The sequence below is a fragment of the Bufo bufo genome, chromosome 1 (assembly GCF_905171765.1).
Source record: "Bufo bufo chromosome 1, aBufBuf1.1, whole genome shotgun sequence".
Taxonomy (NCBI): Eukaryota; Metazoa; Chordata; class Amphibia; order Anura; family Bufonidae; genus Bufo; species Bufo bufo.
This window is the reverse complement of record NC_053389.1, coordinates 261,695,693-261,716,066: the sequence shown is the minus strand read 5'-3', so window position 1 is coordinate 261,716,066 and position 20,374 is coordinate 261,695,693. Positions and strand designations below refer to the sequence as shown.

General features: G+C 41.9%; 1 protein-coding gene across 1 annotated transcript in view; it reads right to left on the bottom strand.

Moving 5' to 3' along the window:
- Window positions 1–14,751: 14,751 nt before the first annotated feature.
- The window catches only part of SHISAL1 (shisa like 1), a 302,538-nt gene continuing 296,915 nt past the window's right edge, over window positions 14,752–20,374 (bottom strand). The window contains exon 7 of the mRNA XM_040439158.1: window positions 14,752–15,517. Coding sequence (XP_040295092.1) covers window position 15,517 — 1 coding nt within the window. The 3' untranslated portion in view covers window positions 14,752–15,516. The remainder of the gene's footprint in view (window positions 15,518–20,374) is intronic.

Sequence of the window (20,374 nt, the reverse complement as noted above, 5' to 3'; positions counted from 1 at the left end):
ATGACATTTACAGAAGATCTTGAAAAGACTTTTCTTCAGTTTTCTTTGTTTAGTTGGATTACTTTAATCTCTCTGTATTGTTGAAACGGAGATGAAATAACCATTTATTAAAAATGTTACAAAAAACCACATGCTTTCAAAGGGTGTCCTAATTTTTTCACATGACTGTATGTAGCAAGCAAATTGCGACAAGTGTATGAAGAAAGGCAAATGAGAAACCTGCCCATCTGAAACAGAACAATGAAATAAAATGCCATACAATGTGAAGGGTCTGGCATGCCCCTGCTGGCCTACGTCTAGGGGCGCCTGTTACTGGGGGAACTACCCCCAACAACTCATCACCATCACGCTGTATGGCATTAACCCCCTACCTAACTGACAGCACGGCGACCCGTGCCAGACTTTGCCCCCCATACAACAGTCATGGTGATTTTTACAAAATTGGTCTTGACAGAAAAGTTAAAACAGCTAGGCTGTGATTGATCAGGCAGATTGAACATCCGCCCTCAAAGATTACCCTTCACATTGACATTCCCCCCCCTCCCCCGTCCTTACTCCCTTACAAGCCTCCCCCAATGCAGAAAGATAGAGCCTAATGCGAGTTGCCCCAGCAAATATACGAACGGAGTCCCGCTGACTCCTGCTACCTGCGTGCAAGTCACGTGGGAGCGGGGCGTGCTGCCAGACTGCCGTTCCGGTGTGGGGATGTCCCTCTCATACCTTAGAAGGACCGACCCCACCGACCGGACTAACGAGCCGATACTGCGCTGAGGCAGCAGCTACTTACCCGCCGCACGAGGAGGAACAGGACGCCGGACTGCAGGAGGAAGCGCCGACCGGAAGTGACGCTCTGTCGCCTAGGAGATGCTGACGCCGCGGCTGTAACAGGAACACTGCTGCCGTCCGTCCCCTCTGGAGAAAGGTGCGTGCCAGATATAGGGCAGGGCACCCCTCCCACAAATGCAGGCCAATGAATCGGCCTTGATACATATATATATATACCCTAAGCACAAGCCGAGGGCGGCTTATTTTTAAGTAAGGGGTATGTAATGCCCCAGAGGTGCAATACCACTTCTGCAGCCTGTTTTTATCTCTAATTCTAATGGGCTAGTGTCATGTATTTACGTATTTATTTCCAGGTCCTGTACAATGTGTATTCTTATTTCTTATTTTGTAACTGTTCTTATGCAATATGCCTGCTTCACCAGCAGGTGGCAGCATAAATGGCAGAGCTACATGTACATAGAATGGAACCTTCCTTTCCATTCTAACACCTCCCTCTGTGGTGTGGTGGGTGTGCCCCACTTACTACAGGGAGGGTGGAGTTCTAGTTAGAGTCAGTTGTAGTTTTACCCTCTTCCTAGGAAGGGTGTGCAGCAGATGCATGTCCCTGTTGGATGAGCCCTGTCTGGACCAGATTGAGCACCTTCAGCTCAGCTGGACATGGAAGCAGAAACCTGAAGCCTCAGGGACCAGGAGTAAGTGTTCCCTGGACAGAGCTGGAGACAGACCAGATTACAAAGTGAAGTACAGCATAGAGAAGAAGCTGAGTTCTATAGTCAGCCTGTCAGCACAGCAGGGTCAGAGAGCAACTGATGTAGTAGAGAGGAGTTTGCCTGCCACAGTTAATGCCAAAGCCTGCTGGAAACCAAGATAAAGACTAAAATTGTTTTGAGAAACGTTTATTGAAAGTAAAGCTGTTTTCCACTTCATCACAAGGTCTAGACTCAATTTATTTCTTCAAATCCCTCCATTATTTACCCTATTTGCTCTGCTTCGGAGCCAACATCTGGGGTCTAGTCGTATCCACGTAGGAGCACCATGACACATTCACCAACAGTAAGGGGAATTTAGGCCACCCTACACCATTCTGGCATTCCTACACCTGGGTACCATCTACCACAGTATCACTAAAAGGGGCCCAGTGCCCTTGTTGCTTCACTGCAACTGGCGTCACGAAAAACAAACACTTATCTCAGCCTAAAGGGACCTTATGGCCGTTGATAGTGCATTGCACATGCATATAGACAGCAGATCACACCACTAGTGCAGTGATGTGACACTCCAACCTGGTCTTTTTTATGTTTACTATGGCTATGCACTACTAAGGTCTCTGACAACTCCTTTAACAAGCTGACAAGGATCCAGAATGAACAGTCATGATCGTTGCTCTATGTATTAGCACATGAAAACTGACCCTGAGGGTTCTAACAGAGGCCTAGTTGTTTCAATATGTTTTCTGATTGACTCCAGGGACATAGGTAATTACATGGGCTGCATGGGCAGCAGTCACATAACTGCACATAGTAGTTGGGAGGCCTTGTCACTGATTTTTGAATTTGGGCCTAGGAGTTTAATGTTGCACTGCTGGTAGACTTATGGGGTTCACATCTCTTTAATGAAGGTTTTTTTTTTTAAATACGTTCTGAACGTCTTTGTACTGAAGATTTAGGGGCACATTCATTAAGACCGTCATTTTAGGCACCGTTCTTAATAAAGCCCTGCACTGGCGGTGGATTCGCCGCAGTTATGTAGAGGCACCGGTAGTTGGGAGGCCTTGTTACTGATTTTTGCCTAAAACAGGCGTAAAAATGGTAAATGAGATGGGCCTGCCAGCCCGTCCCCTTCCCCACCCAAGCCACGCCCATTTTTTTGGGACCTAGCATGAGCGGGGAGAAGTCGCCTAATTTAGGTGTACTTCTGTTTAATAAATTACCCCCTTAGTTTTTGGAACATGATTTCTTAGGGAATGTTCACATCTGTGTTGGTGCCTCAGTTTGGGAAGCTCCTATAATTGAGCAGAACAATGGAAACAACTAGCACAAATTTAAATGTGCCCTTACTGTAAAGAGAAATGTGAGGGCTGAAAATACAATTTAGGCCTCTTTCACACTTGCGTTGTCCGGATCTGGCGTGTACTCCACTTGCCGGAATTACACTCCGGATCCGGAAAAACGCAAGTGTACTGAAAGCATTTGAAGACGGAACCGTCTTCCAAATGCTTTCATTGTTACTATGGCACCCAGGACGCTATTAAAGTTCTGGTTGCCATAGTAGTAGCGGGGAGCGGGGGAGCGGTATACTTACAGTCCGTGCGGCTCCCGGGGCGCTCCAGAATGACGTCAGAGCGCCCCATGCGCATGGATGACGTGATCCATGTGATCACATGATCCATGCGCTTGGGGCGCCCTGACGTCACTCTGGAGCGCCCCGGGAGCCGCACGGATGGTAAGTACACTGCTCCCCCGCTCCCCGCTACACTTTACCATGGCTGCCAGGACTTTAGCGTCCCGGCAGCCATGGTAACCACTCTGAAAAAGCTAAATGTCGGCTCCGGCAATGCGCCGAAACGACGTTTAGCTTAAGGCCGGATCCGGATCAATGCCTTTCAATGGGCATTAATTCCGGATCCGGCCTTGCGGCAAGTGTTCCGCATTTTTGGCCGGAGCAAAAAGCGCAGCATGCTGCGGTATTTTCTCCGGCCAAAAAACGTTCCGTTCCGGAACTGAAGACATCCTGATGCATCCTGAACGGATTTCTCTCCATTCAGAATGCATTAGGATAATCCTGATCAGGATTCTTCCGGCATAGAGCCCCGACGACGGAACTCTATGCCGGAAGACAATAACGCAAGTGTGAAAGAGCCCTTAGAAAAATTATTGTGTGCCCAGTTTGGGAAAGACATAAATATTTTTATTTTTTAGCTCTGGAACAGTGTAGGTTGAAAAATGTTTTATTTAAGTCTGCACACATTGTCACTTGTATAAATAGCTATGAAAATTTATTAATGTGTCTTCAGAGGGAAAGAAGTAGTTTTTTTTGAACTTATATCTAAAGTGACAAACTATGAATATGCAACAGCAAATGCAAAAAAACATTATCAACTTGTCAGGGATAAAATAACCGTCTGCTCATTAGTTCTCAAAAGAGATTAAAAAAGATTTGGATAAAACTAATTGAGTCTGAGGAGGATTATAAGACAGGGAAAAAGCTGATAATCTGAATGGCAGACCTACCACAGAGAAAGGTATGTTGGAGGGTGCCTGGCACTGAGCTGCTCTTACTACTTGCTGTGACATAACAGTTCATTGATACAAATTTATATAATAGTAGCCTTATATGTTTGGTCACATTCAGCTCCACCTAGTGGTGGCTGCAGGCAGCTAGAATTATATAGGTTATCACTATCAAGTCAAAAAATAAAGTTCCTCTTTCCAGATTTCTTGTCAAACTATTCAACAGATAATTTGGGATCTAAAGGTGGAAATCTCAGTTGGGAGTTTTTCTATGGGGCCCTTGTGGACCTTTCTTTAAAGGGAACCTGTCATCATGTTCTGACATATAAAACCGAATGTACCATAATGCTTTGTTACCCTGATAGTTCCCAGCGATCGATCCATAATCTTCTCAGGACTAACCTTTCCTATTTTATCGCCCTATAAACCTTTCCCGCCTTTTATGCTAATTAACATAAAAAAGTCATATCTTACTTGTTTGGCATGAGAAGAGTCATATTTTCAAGCACCTCAGCTCCGCCTAAGAAATGCCCCTATAGATAAGATCTCGCGCATGCGCATTATTCATTTTGGGCAGAGCTCCGTTGCATAAGTATTTTGAAGAGGATACTTGAGAATATTCCAGCACGTAGTGGTGTGAGGGGGAGGGGACATGCACTAAATTATCTGATTAGTCTAACAAATAAAGGGCAAGTGCACGATTTCGGACGAGATTACAAGCAGTGAGGGCAGAAATCGGCTGTCAATCAAAGTTTAGGGGGCGGGAAATATGCTATGATGGTGTGAGGGGAAGGAATTATTTATTCAAATGAGCCTAACGGCGGTAAAGGTTTATAGGGCGATAAAATAGGAAAGGTTAGTCCTGAGAAGATTATGGATCAATCTCTAGGAACTATTAGGGTAACCAAGCATTAAGGTACATTCGGTTTTATAAGTCAGAACATGGTGACAGGTTCCCTTTAAAGTGCTGTTTATACTTTTGTGCTTTAAGTTGCGGGATCCGGCCTGGCAGATAACCGCTAACTGCTGGGATGCACTTGTATTTGCTATTTGTTTTAAACAAAATGTACAGGTGCGGCCTGGCAAGTACAGTTGCTGGGGCACATTGTGTATGGTGTGCAGTGGCTATTAAGGTGTTTCTAGTATGCAGTGCCTATTACCTACCAATATGGCCTAAGCACAACACAAGGGTGAAGTCTGATATTTAGTTGTGCTTAATTTAGCCCGGTTTGTAGAGATAGTAGATAGATAGATCAATAGATAGATATAAGCAATATCTAAAGGCAATATATTATGTAATATATCTGTTTTGTAGTGAGATGCCAAATATGATGAATGAAATAAAAACACAGACCAATTTTTTTCCACTTTCTAAGATTAATTTGCTAATAGATATTAATAATCCAAAAACATACCTTTTGTTACAATACACTTTTACAATAAGAAAGTATAAAACTGCTCATGTATAGCACACTACTCCCAGCGGGAAAGGTTCCTAACACACAGAGTACAGAACACAGTTCAATACTGATTAACATGTCCCCATAAGAATCACGTTAGGTTAAAGAGGAGAAAAGTTTAAGGTCGGCTTCAAGACACACAACCTTTCTGACTTTGTATCGCAGTTTAATGGAAGACATAGAGTTAAATGATAAAATGCTGGCTTCTTGAAGCCACCACTAGAGGGAGCTTGCTGTGTATTTTTTTTTTTTTACTACATTAAATGATGCTTCTATGTAACAGCAGCCTAAATTTTATAACTTAACTCTATGGACAGAGTTATGAAAACTGTCAAAAAGTTAAACTGGCTTTGTTGGCCAAATCAACCAATCACAGAGCAGCTTTAATTTTTCAAGAGCACTATAAGAAATAATAGTTGTGCTGTGATTGGTTGCTACATCTTACATCTATCAACAAATGAATTCCAACCCTTGAAAGGTATATTAAAGGGACTGTGCAGTGTCAGGATATTAATGACCTATCCTCAGGATAGGTCATCAATGTCAAATTGGTGGGGGCTGACTCCCAGAACCTCCGCCTGAAGAGGCTGCAGTGCTTGCACAAGTGCTGCATCCTCTTCAATGTTTTCCTGCACATCATCTTGATTGTAGTGGCGATGCAGTGTAATTACAGCTGTTAGTCCCATTCAAGTGAATGGAAGTGGAAGATATAATTACACTTCACCACCACTACAATGTTCACCATGTGCTGGTAGACAATGAAGAGGACACCGCACTTGCACAAGCCCCAAGGTATCGCCAACCAGCTTATTTTGATGACCTATCATGTTGCACAACCCCTTTAAGAAATGTTTTATAGATCACAGGCATGTTCAGGCAGGAGAAAATTCCGCAAGTGTGTTTTTCCACTGTGTGAATATGTCCTATAAAGTAATTGACAAGCCCAGGTATATGAAATTACTCCTAGTGATGTATGATTTTGGAGGGTCCAGCAATCATGAAAACAGAGGTCCTGGAGTTTGTCAGAAGGATCCCCAATTAATAACCTGATCACAAGGTAATTAGCAGTTTTTAGTGGGGGAAGCCAGTAGCAAGTGCTCAATTCTTCTGCAGTGCCACCACAGGGAAATTAAAGTATCACACAGCTATCATTTAAATATTTGGGCAATGGCCTGTATACTGCAGGGAGACATTGGGTCCTCCAAGTGAGAAATGCTCTTTGTAGCTGCTTTCCACTCTTGTAATAGAGGAACATCCTGAACAGGGACCCCACTCAATAAACTCTTAGGCCCTGATTTATCAAGACCAGTATATGAGATCTATGGTTACTTGGAGCTGCCGTAGATTTTTGTCCCAAATTACGCCATTTTCTGAAGGGACCAATGGCCACAGCCACACCACGCCCTCACTAAACTCCATTTTTGGAAACCTGGTGAGGGTGGCATAAAAATGCCATTTGTGATTAAAAGAAATTTGGATGACATGGGGGATATGATAAATTCTCCCCTTAACTCCCTATTATTTGTGCAGGGATTTTTGGAGGCATTTTATATGGCTTCATTGAGTCATGGCAGAAGGCTGCTTTACTATAGGCTTAAGTTGAAGTCTTGTTACAGACTACTGGCTGACATACATGGTTGTCTATACCATTTGTACAAAAAAGTTTTGTATTTCAGTTCCTTAATATTTTCAAGATCTTTTCTTGGTGACATTGCACAAAAACATTATTGATAACATTCAGTGACGGAAAGCCAGTTATCCCGTCCCATTGATATAACAGATGCACAGATGATTATGGTGCAGTCCAAAGTGTGTGTGTGTGGGGGTGCACATCTGTATCCCACTATGAAGGCAAGAACATGGCTGAGTATACTTTGGTTTGAAGCGAATGTACAGTATGTTAATGTATTTGTTGAAATATTTATGCAAATCTGTCTAATCCTGGCAGATAATCCCATAACCTGGCAGGAAGTGCTAGGCAAGTTGCCGTTTTAAGGAGGAATTACATGACCATTTTGTAGATAAGCGGATTTATTCCACATAAAAATAAGATGGCGCCAAAGAACTTCAGGGAAACTCATCATTTCTTCACATATATTGCTTTTGTCCTAAGGAATATGTGTCAGTATTGCTTCTAGATGCAGCTGTTTGCCTATTTTATGTTACTGCAATGTATTATGATTAGTACTACTCCAACTATTACTACTACTACTCCAATAGATTGCACTTTTTTTGTACTGTTTGCCTTTTTCTTTCTTCTATATCCCATATTAAACAACATTTGAAATGATACATTTGTAAGCTTTGCCCCTATCTACTAGGAAACACACATTTGATGCTGTTTTTTAACACTCTACCGCTTTTGCAGTTTGGTTCATGACACAATCCACAAAAAAAGGCAATATTGGCAAATACATGGATTCTAAACCTGCATGGTATGTGTTTGTGTACATAATAAAGGTCTTGTATAACTAATCAGTAGTGAAATAGAAAAGAGGTTAGCCCATAGCATTATGGTGCTGGGTTCTTTCTGGTTTCGCCCCCTCCTTCAGTGAAGCTTGGGTCATGAGAGGGGAGCCTTGCACAGATTCTCAGAAGTAGAACCAAACAGATTTGGGCTCCCTCTATTTCTATAGAGTTGGAGCCTCATTAATGGGAATTTCTCATCTCCTTTTGTAGGCAAAACAGTAGGGAGGTTTCTGCTACACAGCACATAGCAGAGAAGGGGCCTATGGGTGTTTTTGTCACCTAGAACAGTAGAACCTTGTGTCTGCATCTACTTCCACATCCTTTTCATGACCTTTGGGCCATTTTCTCACCTCCTCATTTGTTAACGATGCAGCTCCTCTGGCAGTTTCAGGCCCCATGGTTTGCTACTATGGTATGCCTGAGGATATCCAATTCCCCACCAAACGATCTCTCTGCTACAGTATATGGCATTGACACCTCGCACACATGCCATCTCCAACCAATAAAAATATATAAATATTGTTAAAATCCTGCATTTCTGGAAACTCATTTTCCTGGCTCCGTGTTCTGCCTTTACAGAGCACATGCTGTAATGCTGGATTTGGAATAAAAGAATTTCTCTCCTTTAAAGTGGCGCCTGTTAATCATACATAGCAGGAAATAGATGTGTTTTCTCATATAGTAGGTAAGCTTTTTCGAGCTTGATTTTTTTGGGCCAAGAACAAAAAATGACATTGATAAATTCCTTCTTTTCACTTGATCTTTTCTTCATCATTTGTCAGCTTCTTAATACTTTTTGATTTGCAAGGACAAAGTCGGATTCAAAAAGATGAATAAACCTGTAAACAGTGGAATACATATGTAAAACAGAGGGCCCCATATTGTAGTGGTGATACGGACCTACTGTAATATTTCCCCCTTTTCATGACCCTTCGACCAGTTCTCCACCTGCCTGTTTGCTAACAATATCGCAATCTGATTGAAGCACCTCAGCCTCTTCAAGCAGCTGCTTGGTGATAGGGAATATGGGGTTCCAGGGGTTAGATCCCTTCTGATTTAATATTGATGACCTATCCTAAGAAGAAGTCATCAATATCTTACTCCCGGAAAACCCCTTTAAAGGGAACCTGTCAAAAACGCATATAAAACAGCCAGCATTACCTCATAGTAGCCCACAGTCTGTTAATAATCATATGTTTGATCCTTTAGTCTGATGCTCCATAGGTTCAAAAAACTATGTTTTAAGCGCCATCAGCGCTATCTTGCCGTTCAGCTTGAAGTCAAGGGTGCAGCGACTTCCTTGCTTCAAGTCAAGGTAAGCACGCCGCCTAACCGTCCCCTCTCTTGTTAGATTGACAGCCTGCAGTGTGGCCAGGATTGCATAAGTCCCGCGCATGCACAGTGCGCTCCTTTGTAAGGTGCGTTCCTGTCTTCGCCTGCCGCTGTTAGCCAGGTTCCAGCGGCGCACTGCGCATGTGCGAGGCTTATGCTATCCCGGCCGCACTGCAGGCTGTCAATCTAACAAGAGAGGGGACGGTTAGGCGGCGTGCTTACCTTGACTTGAAGCAAGGAAGCCGATGCCCCCTTGACTTCAAGCTGAACAGCAAGATAGCGCTGATGGTGCTTAAAACATCGTTTTTTGAACCTATGGAGCATCAGACTAAAGGATCAAACATATGATTATTAGCAGACTGGGGGCTACTATGAGGTAATGCTGGCCGTTTTATATGCGTTTTTGAGGTGACAGGTTCCCTTTAAGTACTGTATTTGGCACTTATAAGAAAAAATCTGTACAGTATCAACACCTAAATGCCTCTCTACTTCAGCATTGAGGCTCCCGTCATCACAACTTCTGCTTCCCAGAAGCCGGTCCACAGAGGCTCAGAGGTCGCATACTAATGGAAGACGCATCTTCACTGAGGCTAGTGAATGGCTGCAGCAGTGCACATGTTTGATCCATCCATCATGTTTGGCCATCTGGTCTTATTTTAATAATTTTAATAGCAAAAAATCAATAGGTTCATAGTAGGGAGGAACCAGAACCTTACGGAGGGATCCACATGGGATTATGGCCATCCCTGTTGTGGATCTCTAAATTTTCAGCCGAATCAAATTTTTCAAAACTTCGCTCATCTATAGTGAGTATCTATTTTTCTTTCACATAGACACTTTTCCTGTCGGGAGAGAAAATAGTTTTATGTGAAAATGCATCAGCAGCCTCCCCCTTGTTAGTCCTCGATGTAAGGCCTCATGCACACGACCGTTGTTTTATTCCGTGTCCGTGCGCCGTTTTTCGTGATTTTCTGCAGACCCATTGATTTTAAATGGGTCCGTTGAAAACTCGGCTAATGCACCGTTTGCCATCCGCGTCCATGATCCGTGGTTCCAGTCCGTCCAAAAAATATAACATGTCCTATTATTTTCATGGAAAACGGCTCGCGGACCCATTCAAGTCAATGGGACTGCTAAAAAATGCGGAGGCACACAATATTGTCATCCGCGCGTCCGCGTACGTTTTTTTCCTATCATTAGCATGGCAAACCTGTCTTAGACTTTTTTTTACATTCCTTTATGTCTGGTGGTCCTCCAAAAATAAAGGAAGACACACGGAAACAAAAACGGAAACGGATCACGGAACAACGGAACCCCATTTTGCGGAACGGAACACAACAACGGTCGTGTGCATGAGGCCTAAATGAAAGGAGGCAGTTGATGAATGAAATACTCCTTTAGCGGTCATGTCCCCAGCGCAGCGCCGGCATGTAAACATGAACCATTCATATTTAACTTTTGGACAACAGTGCCGATAGTTTAATAATGCTTATCAAAGGCTGCATGCATGCTCTGCTACCAGCATACAGTATATGCAGCTACTACTCTCCAACCCCTTTACCACTTGCTGGAGGCTTCTCCTGCAGATCCCAGCTGTTCCCTAGTGGTTCCACCACCTTGTAATTAGCTTAGAACTGAGGGCCCTTCTAACAAATGAGAATGGTCCAAAGTGGCCAACCGGTTTGACAACAATAATTGAAATAATATAAAATATTACTGGTAATACCAAGAATGTACAGTTTAATACACCTTACTATCAGTCATTTATTCCTTTTATGTTGATTCTCAGCAATAACACGATATTTTGTTATTTTTCATATTTGACTTTGTGTGAGTCACTTGACAAGCCAAAGAACTTCTCTGTTTATGAGGTTAGCTGAAGCCGTCAGAGACTTGTTAAATTATACGGTATTTTCCAGACCAAAATGCAATAAAACATAAGGATATTTTCCAAGCATGTTTCGTGATTGTAAGTGGCTAAAAGAAGACTTGGAATATTGTTTTTATTGTTGTTTCAGAATAAAAATAACAATCTGGAAATATTTTAAATTTTTTTTTACAAATGAAGAAGAGTAGAGGTCCCACAGTAACCAATCAGATTCTAGTAAATTATAGTATATTTTACTTTTAATATTTGAAAGAATCAGAGGACTAATCCATTATTGTGGAATTAAAAAAAAAATTTTTTGGACAATATTCCACAGTGTATGATTTCTCAATGTGCATCCAGTGGGAATTCCCCCCCCCCCCCCCCCCCCCAAATATAGAGCTTGTCTTTTCACTAACAAAGAAAAGACCAGATTATGAAACGGGCAAAATGGCAATTTAACTGGGACCTTTAAAGTGAAAAGTGAGGGATGCCACATACATATTTTGGTGCCCTGGTGCTGAATCAGTGTCATTACCAGGGCCCATATTGTTTTGTGCAATTCTGCAGCCTTTCAGCACAGAAAGCTGACCCCTCAGCTTTAGGTAACAAACACTATGAGCTAAATACACCCTAAACGAGCATTGTAATTAGGTTTAGAAAAATGAAAAATAAATAATAACATTTACAACAAATAATACCTGCCTTTCTCTTTATTTAGCAGATAGATAAATAGACAGATAGATAGATAGATAGATAGATAGATAGATAGATAGATAGATAAATAGGTAGGTAGGTAGATAGAGTCAGGGCACTTGTGGTTTTGTACAGTGTATAATAAGAGCAGAAATATGAAATTGAGCAGATTTTTTGAGTCCAGCAAGAAATCCTATAATTTTCCATCCATGTTCAAATAACCAGCATCACTGTACTCCAGTAGTGGAAAAACCCTAAAGGTGTCTTAACCCCTTAGTGAACACCAATACGCCTTTTTATGGCGGCACAGTTTAAATGCTGCACAGGAGCTCCTGCTCTAACAGCCTTAATTGCAAAAAAAAAAAAAAGTTAAAAAAATTGCTTAGGCCAAAACAGACAGTTTACTAAGGGGTTAAACACTAGGAGATGCTTGGGAGAAGGAGTGTTTACATTTTCAACTATTTAGAGTTTTCTTTGGTCACTTAGCCACCCATCCACTTTTTGTCCCTGTCCAGTTTCTACTGCCAAACTATTCTAGAGCTATCATGAAGCTAACATAGTACACTGTATGGCTGGACAAATGATGGTCGGAACCCGATTTTCTCTTGGAACTAGACTGCACACAGAGATAAGATCCCAAGAGGGTGGGGGTTTTAGGGCACATGTAATATAATAAAATAATCAAGTGGCACTAAAAATAGATTTTAGGCCCAGTGTGGAAATGGTGGCATATGTTCTTCTATTCACCATGGTCCTATTCTACTACATCTCATGGCAGCTGCACAAAAATAAAGCAACATACTGTACTAGAAAGTATGAAGGACAGGCGTGATCAAGAATCAGTTTACCTGTAAAGACTTATTTTAATGTACAGGGTGGGCCATTTATATGGATACACCTTAATAAAATGGGAATGGTTGGTGATATTAACTTCCTGTTTGTGGCACATTAGTATATGTGAGGGGGGAAACTTTTCAAGATGGGTGGTGACCATGGCGGCCATTTTGAAGTCGGACAGTTTGAATCCAACTTTTGTTTTTTCAATAGGAAGAGTGTCATGTGACACATCAAACCTATTGGGAATTTCACAAGAAAAACAATGGTGTGCTTGGTTTTAACGTAACTTTATTCTTTCATGAGTTATTTACAAGTTTCTGACCACTTATAAAATGTGTTCAATGTGCTGCCCATTGTGTTGGATTGTCAATGCAACCCTCTTCTCCCACTCTTCACACACTGATAGCAACACCGCAGGAGAAATGCTAGCACAGGCTTCCAGTATCCGTAGTTTCAGGTGCTGCACATCTCGTATCTTCACAGCATAGACAATTGCCTTCAGATGACCCCAAAGATAAAAGTCTAAGGGGGTCACTGAATATGCGAAATTGCTACATGATGATGTGTTTCCCTCTTTATGCACTGAAGCTGGCACATTCCCTGAGTTTTTCCAGCAAGATGGTGCACCACCACATTATGGGTGTCAGGTCCGAGCATTCCTAGATGAACAGTTTCCTGGAAAGTGGATAGGTCGTCGTGGGCCAGTTGAATGGCCCCCAAGGTCTCCCGATCTGACCCCCTTAGACTTTTATCTTTGGGGTCATCTGAAGGCAATTGTCTATGCTGTGAAGATACGAGATGTGCAGCACCTTAAACTACGGATACTGGAAGCCTGTGCTAGCATTTCTCCTGCGGTGTTGCTATCATTGTGTGAAGAGTGGGAGAAGAGGGTTGCATTGACAATCCAACACAATGGGCAGCACATTGAACACATTTTATAAGTGGTCAGAAACTTGTAAATAACTCATGAAAGAATAAAGTTACGTTAAAACCAAGCACACCATTGTTTTTCTTGTGAAATTCCCAATAAGTTTGATGTGTCACATGACCCTCTTCCTATTGAAAAAACAAAAGTTGGATTCAAAATGTCCAACTTCAAAATGGCTGCCATGGTCACCATCCATCTTGAAAAGTTTCCCCCCTCACATATACTAATGTGCCACAAACAGGAAGTTAATATCACTAACCATTCCCATTTTATTAAGGTGTATCCATATAAATGGCCCACCCTGTAGTTCAAAATGTGATGTTAACAGAATCTTATTCTATCCCTAGTCACCACCATGTGACTCATTTTAGTGCCCTGTTTAAATGGGAAAATAATGGGGTGTACTGTAATTGCCCTTTATTTTGGCATTTCTACCACTGCTTACCCAAACCACTTCCCGTCTTCAAGATATACCATGCTTTTTTCAGCTCACTAAGTAGGCCTACTTACCACTAGAGGTGGCCATATAACCACTTTTCATGCTCATTGCCAGCATTGATTGTACTCTTTTGCCTTCATTAATGCTTCCATTTTTGTCTTTCCTTGCAAGTAGCTTCAAACTTTTATCAGATGGCATGATGATGAATTTAGAATTGTACCTTCATTGATTTTCTGACCTGGTACAGAAAGATCTTTGGTGGCTTGAAAACATTCTAACTACACCAAAAATGTCAAAAGGTTTACTAAGCTGGGCAGTCACTGATGTTATCTTCTGACATTTTGGTGGCATGTTAAAAGACATCTTACGGTTGAATTTCCTATATTATTGGCATTAGAGCTTATGGTTGTATCTGTAGTTTAGAGCTGATGTTTTTTTCTGCAGTTGGTTTCTGGATTAATGGAATCATGTATGTGTCTATGAATAACCATATCTCTCCCAAAGGTTTCTGGGTATGAGAAATCTGCCCTTTATGATACAATGTGGTAGAGGGACTTATGCCCCCCTCCCCCCGACATCACAGCCCAGGTGCAATTTCTATCTCTGCATCATCTATAATTACAGCCTTGAAAAGCACAGCTTGGTTATGCTCTGTACCGTGAACCATGCCCACCAGTTAAAAGTCAGAAGAACCATATATATATATATTCAATCCTGATAGTATTTATTGTCATGACTCATGTGTAATGAAAGTGGAAAAGCATCTCTCCTACAGGAGTTCATCTAAAGTTAACGAATCATAATACACAATTGACGTCACTCTACATAGAACTTCCTGTAAATAATATTGGTCTACACAGCACGTTGAGATGCCATCATGAATGACCTGTGATGGGTGCATCTGTACTTATTTGGAACACTTAGGTATTATAAAAAGGACAGGCCCTCTATTGTAGATTATAAGGATATGATAAGTGGTCTTAGAAGTATGTGCTCTGTAAAACCCTTATAATTTACACTAGGTGGTTCTTTATATTCCCTCATACAACATACTCTTTTTGGTAGTCAACTGTGGCCAGCTCCTACCTTTTAGCCTGACATTTAGACTAAGTACTTGACAACATATGAACAAATACAGCAGACTAACCACTGCCTGCCATTGCTGTATCGAATGATGCCATTGTTTCCTGTCTACTACATGTATGACCTTGAAGGCAAGCTACATGGTCCATCTACTCCTTGTTGACAGTCCAATTCAAAAATAATCTTCTCACGCTAAAGATAAAAATATTGCTTACAAACAGTTAGAAAGTACATCCCGATTACTGTGAGAGTCTTTTCTGCCAACCCCCTTTTGTAAAAATTCCATAACTGTCATTTTCCTAAATTCCTTCTTCAGTCTTGATTGGCATTTCAGACTCAGGCTTTTACCTGGGTGATAATCTTCTCCCATCTTTAGGCACTATAGTTATTCTGTAAGAAAAATCAAAAAGTCATTAGACGCTTTATGATTGACATTTGCAGACTATCAATGTTCCATGTAGTTTATGCAAGGTTATTGGATGAGGAGCAAGCGACTGGTGAACAAACTAGGTCATTTTAAAGAAAAATGAGTTAAATTCAAATACTGGAATTCAGCTGATCTTCCCATCAACATGCAGTTTCGGCTGATGAATGGTCACAGTTTTTCAGCATGGCAGATTACATTTTTGGCAGACAAGAGTCTGCCGTTGGCCATCGCGAATGATAGTCTGCACTTGTGTTTTTCAAACAACAGTCAGACAGAATGGCTGACATTGGCATTTGTGGCTGACTTTAATCTCATGTGTATGGACACATTAACACATGACTGCAAAATCAGACTACAAATGGTTTGTTTTTTTGTCTGTCACCACAGAGACACAGGTCTATATGAGAGCTGTATACCCAGGTTATTATTATTCATTTTATAAAACATTGGTCTTGTTTTTTTAAAGATAATTATACAACTATCAATACACTAACCCACCACCCAACCCACATGTCTTCTGCAATAGGTTAGCTGTGTAGCACAACTTTCATTAGTTATTTATGACCTAAATGATTTACAAGTGAATAGGATTTCTGTAAATGTTATGTCCTCTGCATTATGTAAAATCTTCTCTTGGTGGTGAAATAGTTTTCTATTATTCCCTTTTTTATTTACATTTTTGTGACTTAAAAGCCGCTGCCTCTTCTCTCCGAAGTCATTTAATATTCTGTTTTATGCCAAGCAAGAGACCGAGTTCAGAATGTGAAAACATAAATGTCAGAATTTCTATCAGCACTGAGAGAAAATCTTCATGTATTCTGATAAAATGCAAAATAGAAAATTGTGGTTAATGTTTGTGTAACCTGCATCTTTATTTGTGGCAAATTGCTCTTAATCCACGCCAAAGCAGTGACTTCACCATTTATACACTGTATAAGGGTAGAAGCAACAACCCATGCCGCCTATTCAGGGCTGCTATCAGAAATTTCAGGGCCCCATAAAGGCAAACCACGTGGAATCCTCCATTCCCCCAGCCCGTCTCACATTTATCGCCATAACATTTTTATTTACACTGTTTACCTTTCACCATAAATAATGCCTCCACCATATTGTAAGGGTTATTATGATTACAAAGATGCCACATATTGTTTTGTGATATTTAATAGTAAGTATGTTACAAAAAACCTATGAATTGTAATGTTTTTTTACTATATTATTATTCTATATTATTTTTGCTAGTAGCATTAAAAAAATTTAACTTTTAACTTAAAACAGGAAAATAAAAGCTCCATTCTTCTTTCATAACTTTTAGTAAAATAATAATTTCATAGGTATGTACTGGGAATCAATCCTCAGATATTCTGTACAATAGGAAAAAGCCTTACCCACTACTATATAGAAATACACAGATGTTGGAATAGCATTCTTTGTTCCTAGCAGATACTAAATAGTTTCACTATTTATTTAATATGATGTCTGAGAAGACAACAGTAATACTATTTAGGCACAGAAAATCCTACACTTGCTTCACAGCCTTTCTATACAGTAGTAGGTAAGGCTGCTACTTCCTATGCTGAAGGTACACGGTTCAGTTCCCAGCACATACCTGTGAAATAATTGCTTTATAGAAGGTTAAAGCAGAAAAATTTTACTTTTAGAATTTTTTTAAAATATTTTTCCGATTTTATCAAAGTTAAAAGGGTTTTCCGAGTGTCTGATCAGTGGGGGTCTGACACCCAGGACCCCCGCCGATCATCTGTTTGAGAAGGCACCTGTGAGCATCATGTCCTTCTCAGTGCTCACCAAGCAAAGCGCTGTACATTGTTTAGTGTTTGTGCTTGGTATCTCAGCTCAGCCCCATTCAGTTTTATGTGCGTAGGCCATGTGCCGTCACTTGGCTTAAAGGGAACCTGTCATGTGGATATTTGATTATAATCTAACTAATGATATACAATCATTAACTACTAAAAAGTACCTTAGATGTATTTACTTACTGGTGTGACAGATGGTTACCTCATAATATACACACAAAGATGCCACATGCAGCATGCTAATGAGCTGATTGGAGTCCGGCGTGATGTCATTGAGTCCAGTGTATATTTAATTCAGAGCTATAGCCACTCCCCTGCCCACCTGCTGCTGATTCATATGGAAAAAAACTTCCTTCATTCAGCCCAGGTGGGCGGGGGGAGTCAGGAGCTCATGAATATTCAGGACTCATCATTATCAGCTGGAGCTTTTCAATACAAGATGTTGGCAGATTGACTGGGTCAATTGAAGAAAGTGACCCAGCATTTTGCTAAGAGAATCAGTCACTTATTTATGTTGCCCTTAGTTAGGACACCATAAAACTGGTGACCGGTTCCCTTTAAGGAAAGCTGCGAGAAGGCCACAGCGCTACTGCTACAGCGCTACTGCCAGCGCCGGTGCCTTCGAAAACAGCTGATGGACACCCACCGATCAGATACTGATGACCTATCCACAGGATAGTTCATCAGTATTTAAGATTTAGAAAATCCTGTTAAACCCCTGTAATAAAAATAACCTGTACAACATAGTGAACAAATAACTTACGGTGATCGCTAAGTAAATAATGGCACAAATTTTTCCATTCGTTTTAGTTAATATACTATTAGAATACCTGTGCAGAAAACAGCTCCTTAAGTATAGAAGATCCTATCTTTCTAACATGGCAGGTCTATAGTGTAATGGTAAGTCCTGCCTGTCATTCAGAAGATCTGAGGTTGAAATCTCTGCAGAGATCTCTAGATTTATTTCTTTATTAAGTCTACGTGCTGGGAGAAGGGACCAATATCCAACCCATAAGGAGCAAGAGACACAGTTTCACTTATGGGGGTGTTTGCTTTTTTTTTTATATTGATGACCTATCCTCAGGTTAGGTCATCAATATCAGATCAGTGGGGGGATAACTCCCGACACACTGCCGATCAGCTGTTTGAAGAGACTGCCCATATCAGCGCTGTCTTCTCTTCATTGTTTACCTGCTCACTGTCCCAACTGCAACGGTGAGCAGGTGTAATTACAACTATGTGTTCACAGTCACAATAGGATGGCTTCTTTATGTTCAAGTGAATACTACAGAGCCATCCCATTGAAGTGAATGGGACCGCGCAGTTTAATACAAATATCTTTATCTTCTAATTTTACCCAGCTGCTTGGAAGAGTCTGTTCATGTTCAGTGTAAACATTATGTACATAGGTCAGAAAATATATCAGTCTATTATTGTCTTCAAACTACCTCAATGGTCAATCACAAGGGCAATCGTCTTACATTATACATTTTCTTACAGCCTGCCCCACCCAAAAAATAGGAACAGTTATATTTTACTGGTTGCACAGTCATTTTATGCATGAGACAAGATGAACTAATTGTTCTTCATGGATAAAGTAGTCTGACCACAGATGCACAAACTAGTATGCAACTGTGCAACATTAGGCCTCATGCACACGACAGTATTTTTTCACGGTCCGCAAAACGGGGTTCCGTTGGTCCGTGATCCGTGACCGTTTTTTCGTCCGTGGGTCTTCCTTGATTTTTGGAGGATCCACGGACATGAAAAAAAAGTCGTTTTGGTGTCCGCCTGGCCGTGCGGAGCCAAACGGATCCGTCCTGACTTACAATGCAAGTCAATGGGGACGGACCCGTTTGACGTTGACACAATATGGTGCAATTGCAAACGGATCCGTCCCCCATTGACTTTCAATGTAAAGTCAGGAGTTAATATACCATAGGATCAGAGTTTTCTCCAATCCGATGGTATATTTTAACTTGAAGCGTCCCCATCACCATGGGAACGCCTCTATGTTAGAATATACCATCGGATTTGAGTTAGATCGTGAAACTCATATCCGACAGTATATTCTAACACAGAGGCGTTCCCATAGTGATGGGGACGCTTCAAGTTAGAATATACTACGAACTGTGTACATGACTGCCCCCTGCTGCCTGGCAGCACCCGATCTCTTACAGGGGGCTGTGATCAGCACAATTAACCCCTCAGGTGCCGCACCTGAAGGGGTTAATTTTGCGTATCATAGCCCCCTGTAAGAGATCAGGGGCTGCCAGGCAGCAGGGGGCAGACCCCCTCCCTCCCCAGTTTGAATATCATATATTGGTGGCCAGTGCGGCCCCAACGCCACAGACCAGTGTGCACCCCCACGGCCCCCCCTCCCTCTATTGTATTATCATTGGTGGCCAGTGTGCGGCCCCCCCTCTATTGTATTAATATAATTGGTGGCCAGTGTGCGCCCCCCCCGGCCCCCCCTCCCTCCCTCTATTGTATTATCATTAGTGGCCAGTGTGCGCCCCCCCCCCGGCCCCCCCTCTATTATATTAATATCATTGGTGGCCAGTGTGCGGCCTGCCCTCGACCCCCCCCCCCCCCGATCATTGGTGGCAGTGGAGAGTTCCGATCGGATTCCCAGTTTAATCGCTGGGGCTCTGATTGGTAACCATGGCAACCAGGACGCTACTGCAGTCCTGGTTGCCATGGTTACTTAGCAATATTAGAAGCATCATACTTACCTGCTGCGCTGTCTGTGACCGGCCGGGAGCTCCTCCTACTGGTAAGTGACAGGTCTGCGCGGCGCATTGCTTAATGATCTGTCACTTACGAGTAGGAGGAGCTCCCGGCTGGTCACAGACAGCGCAGCAGGTAAGTATGATGCTTCTAATATTGCTAAGTAACCATGGCAACCTGGACTGCAGTAGCGTCCTGGTTGCCATGGTTACAGATTGGAGCCCCAGCGATTAAACTGTGACTCCGATCGGAACTCTCCGCTGCCACCAATGATGGGGG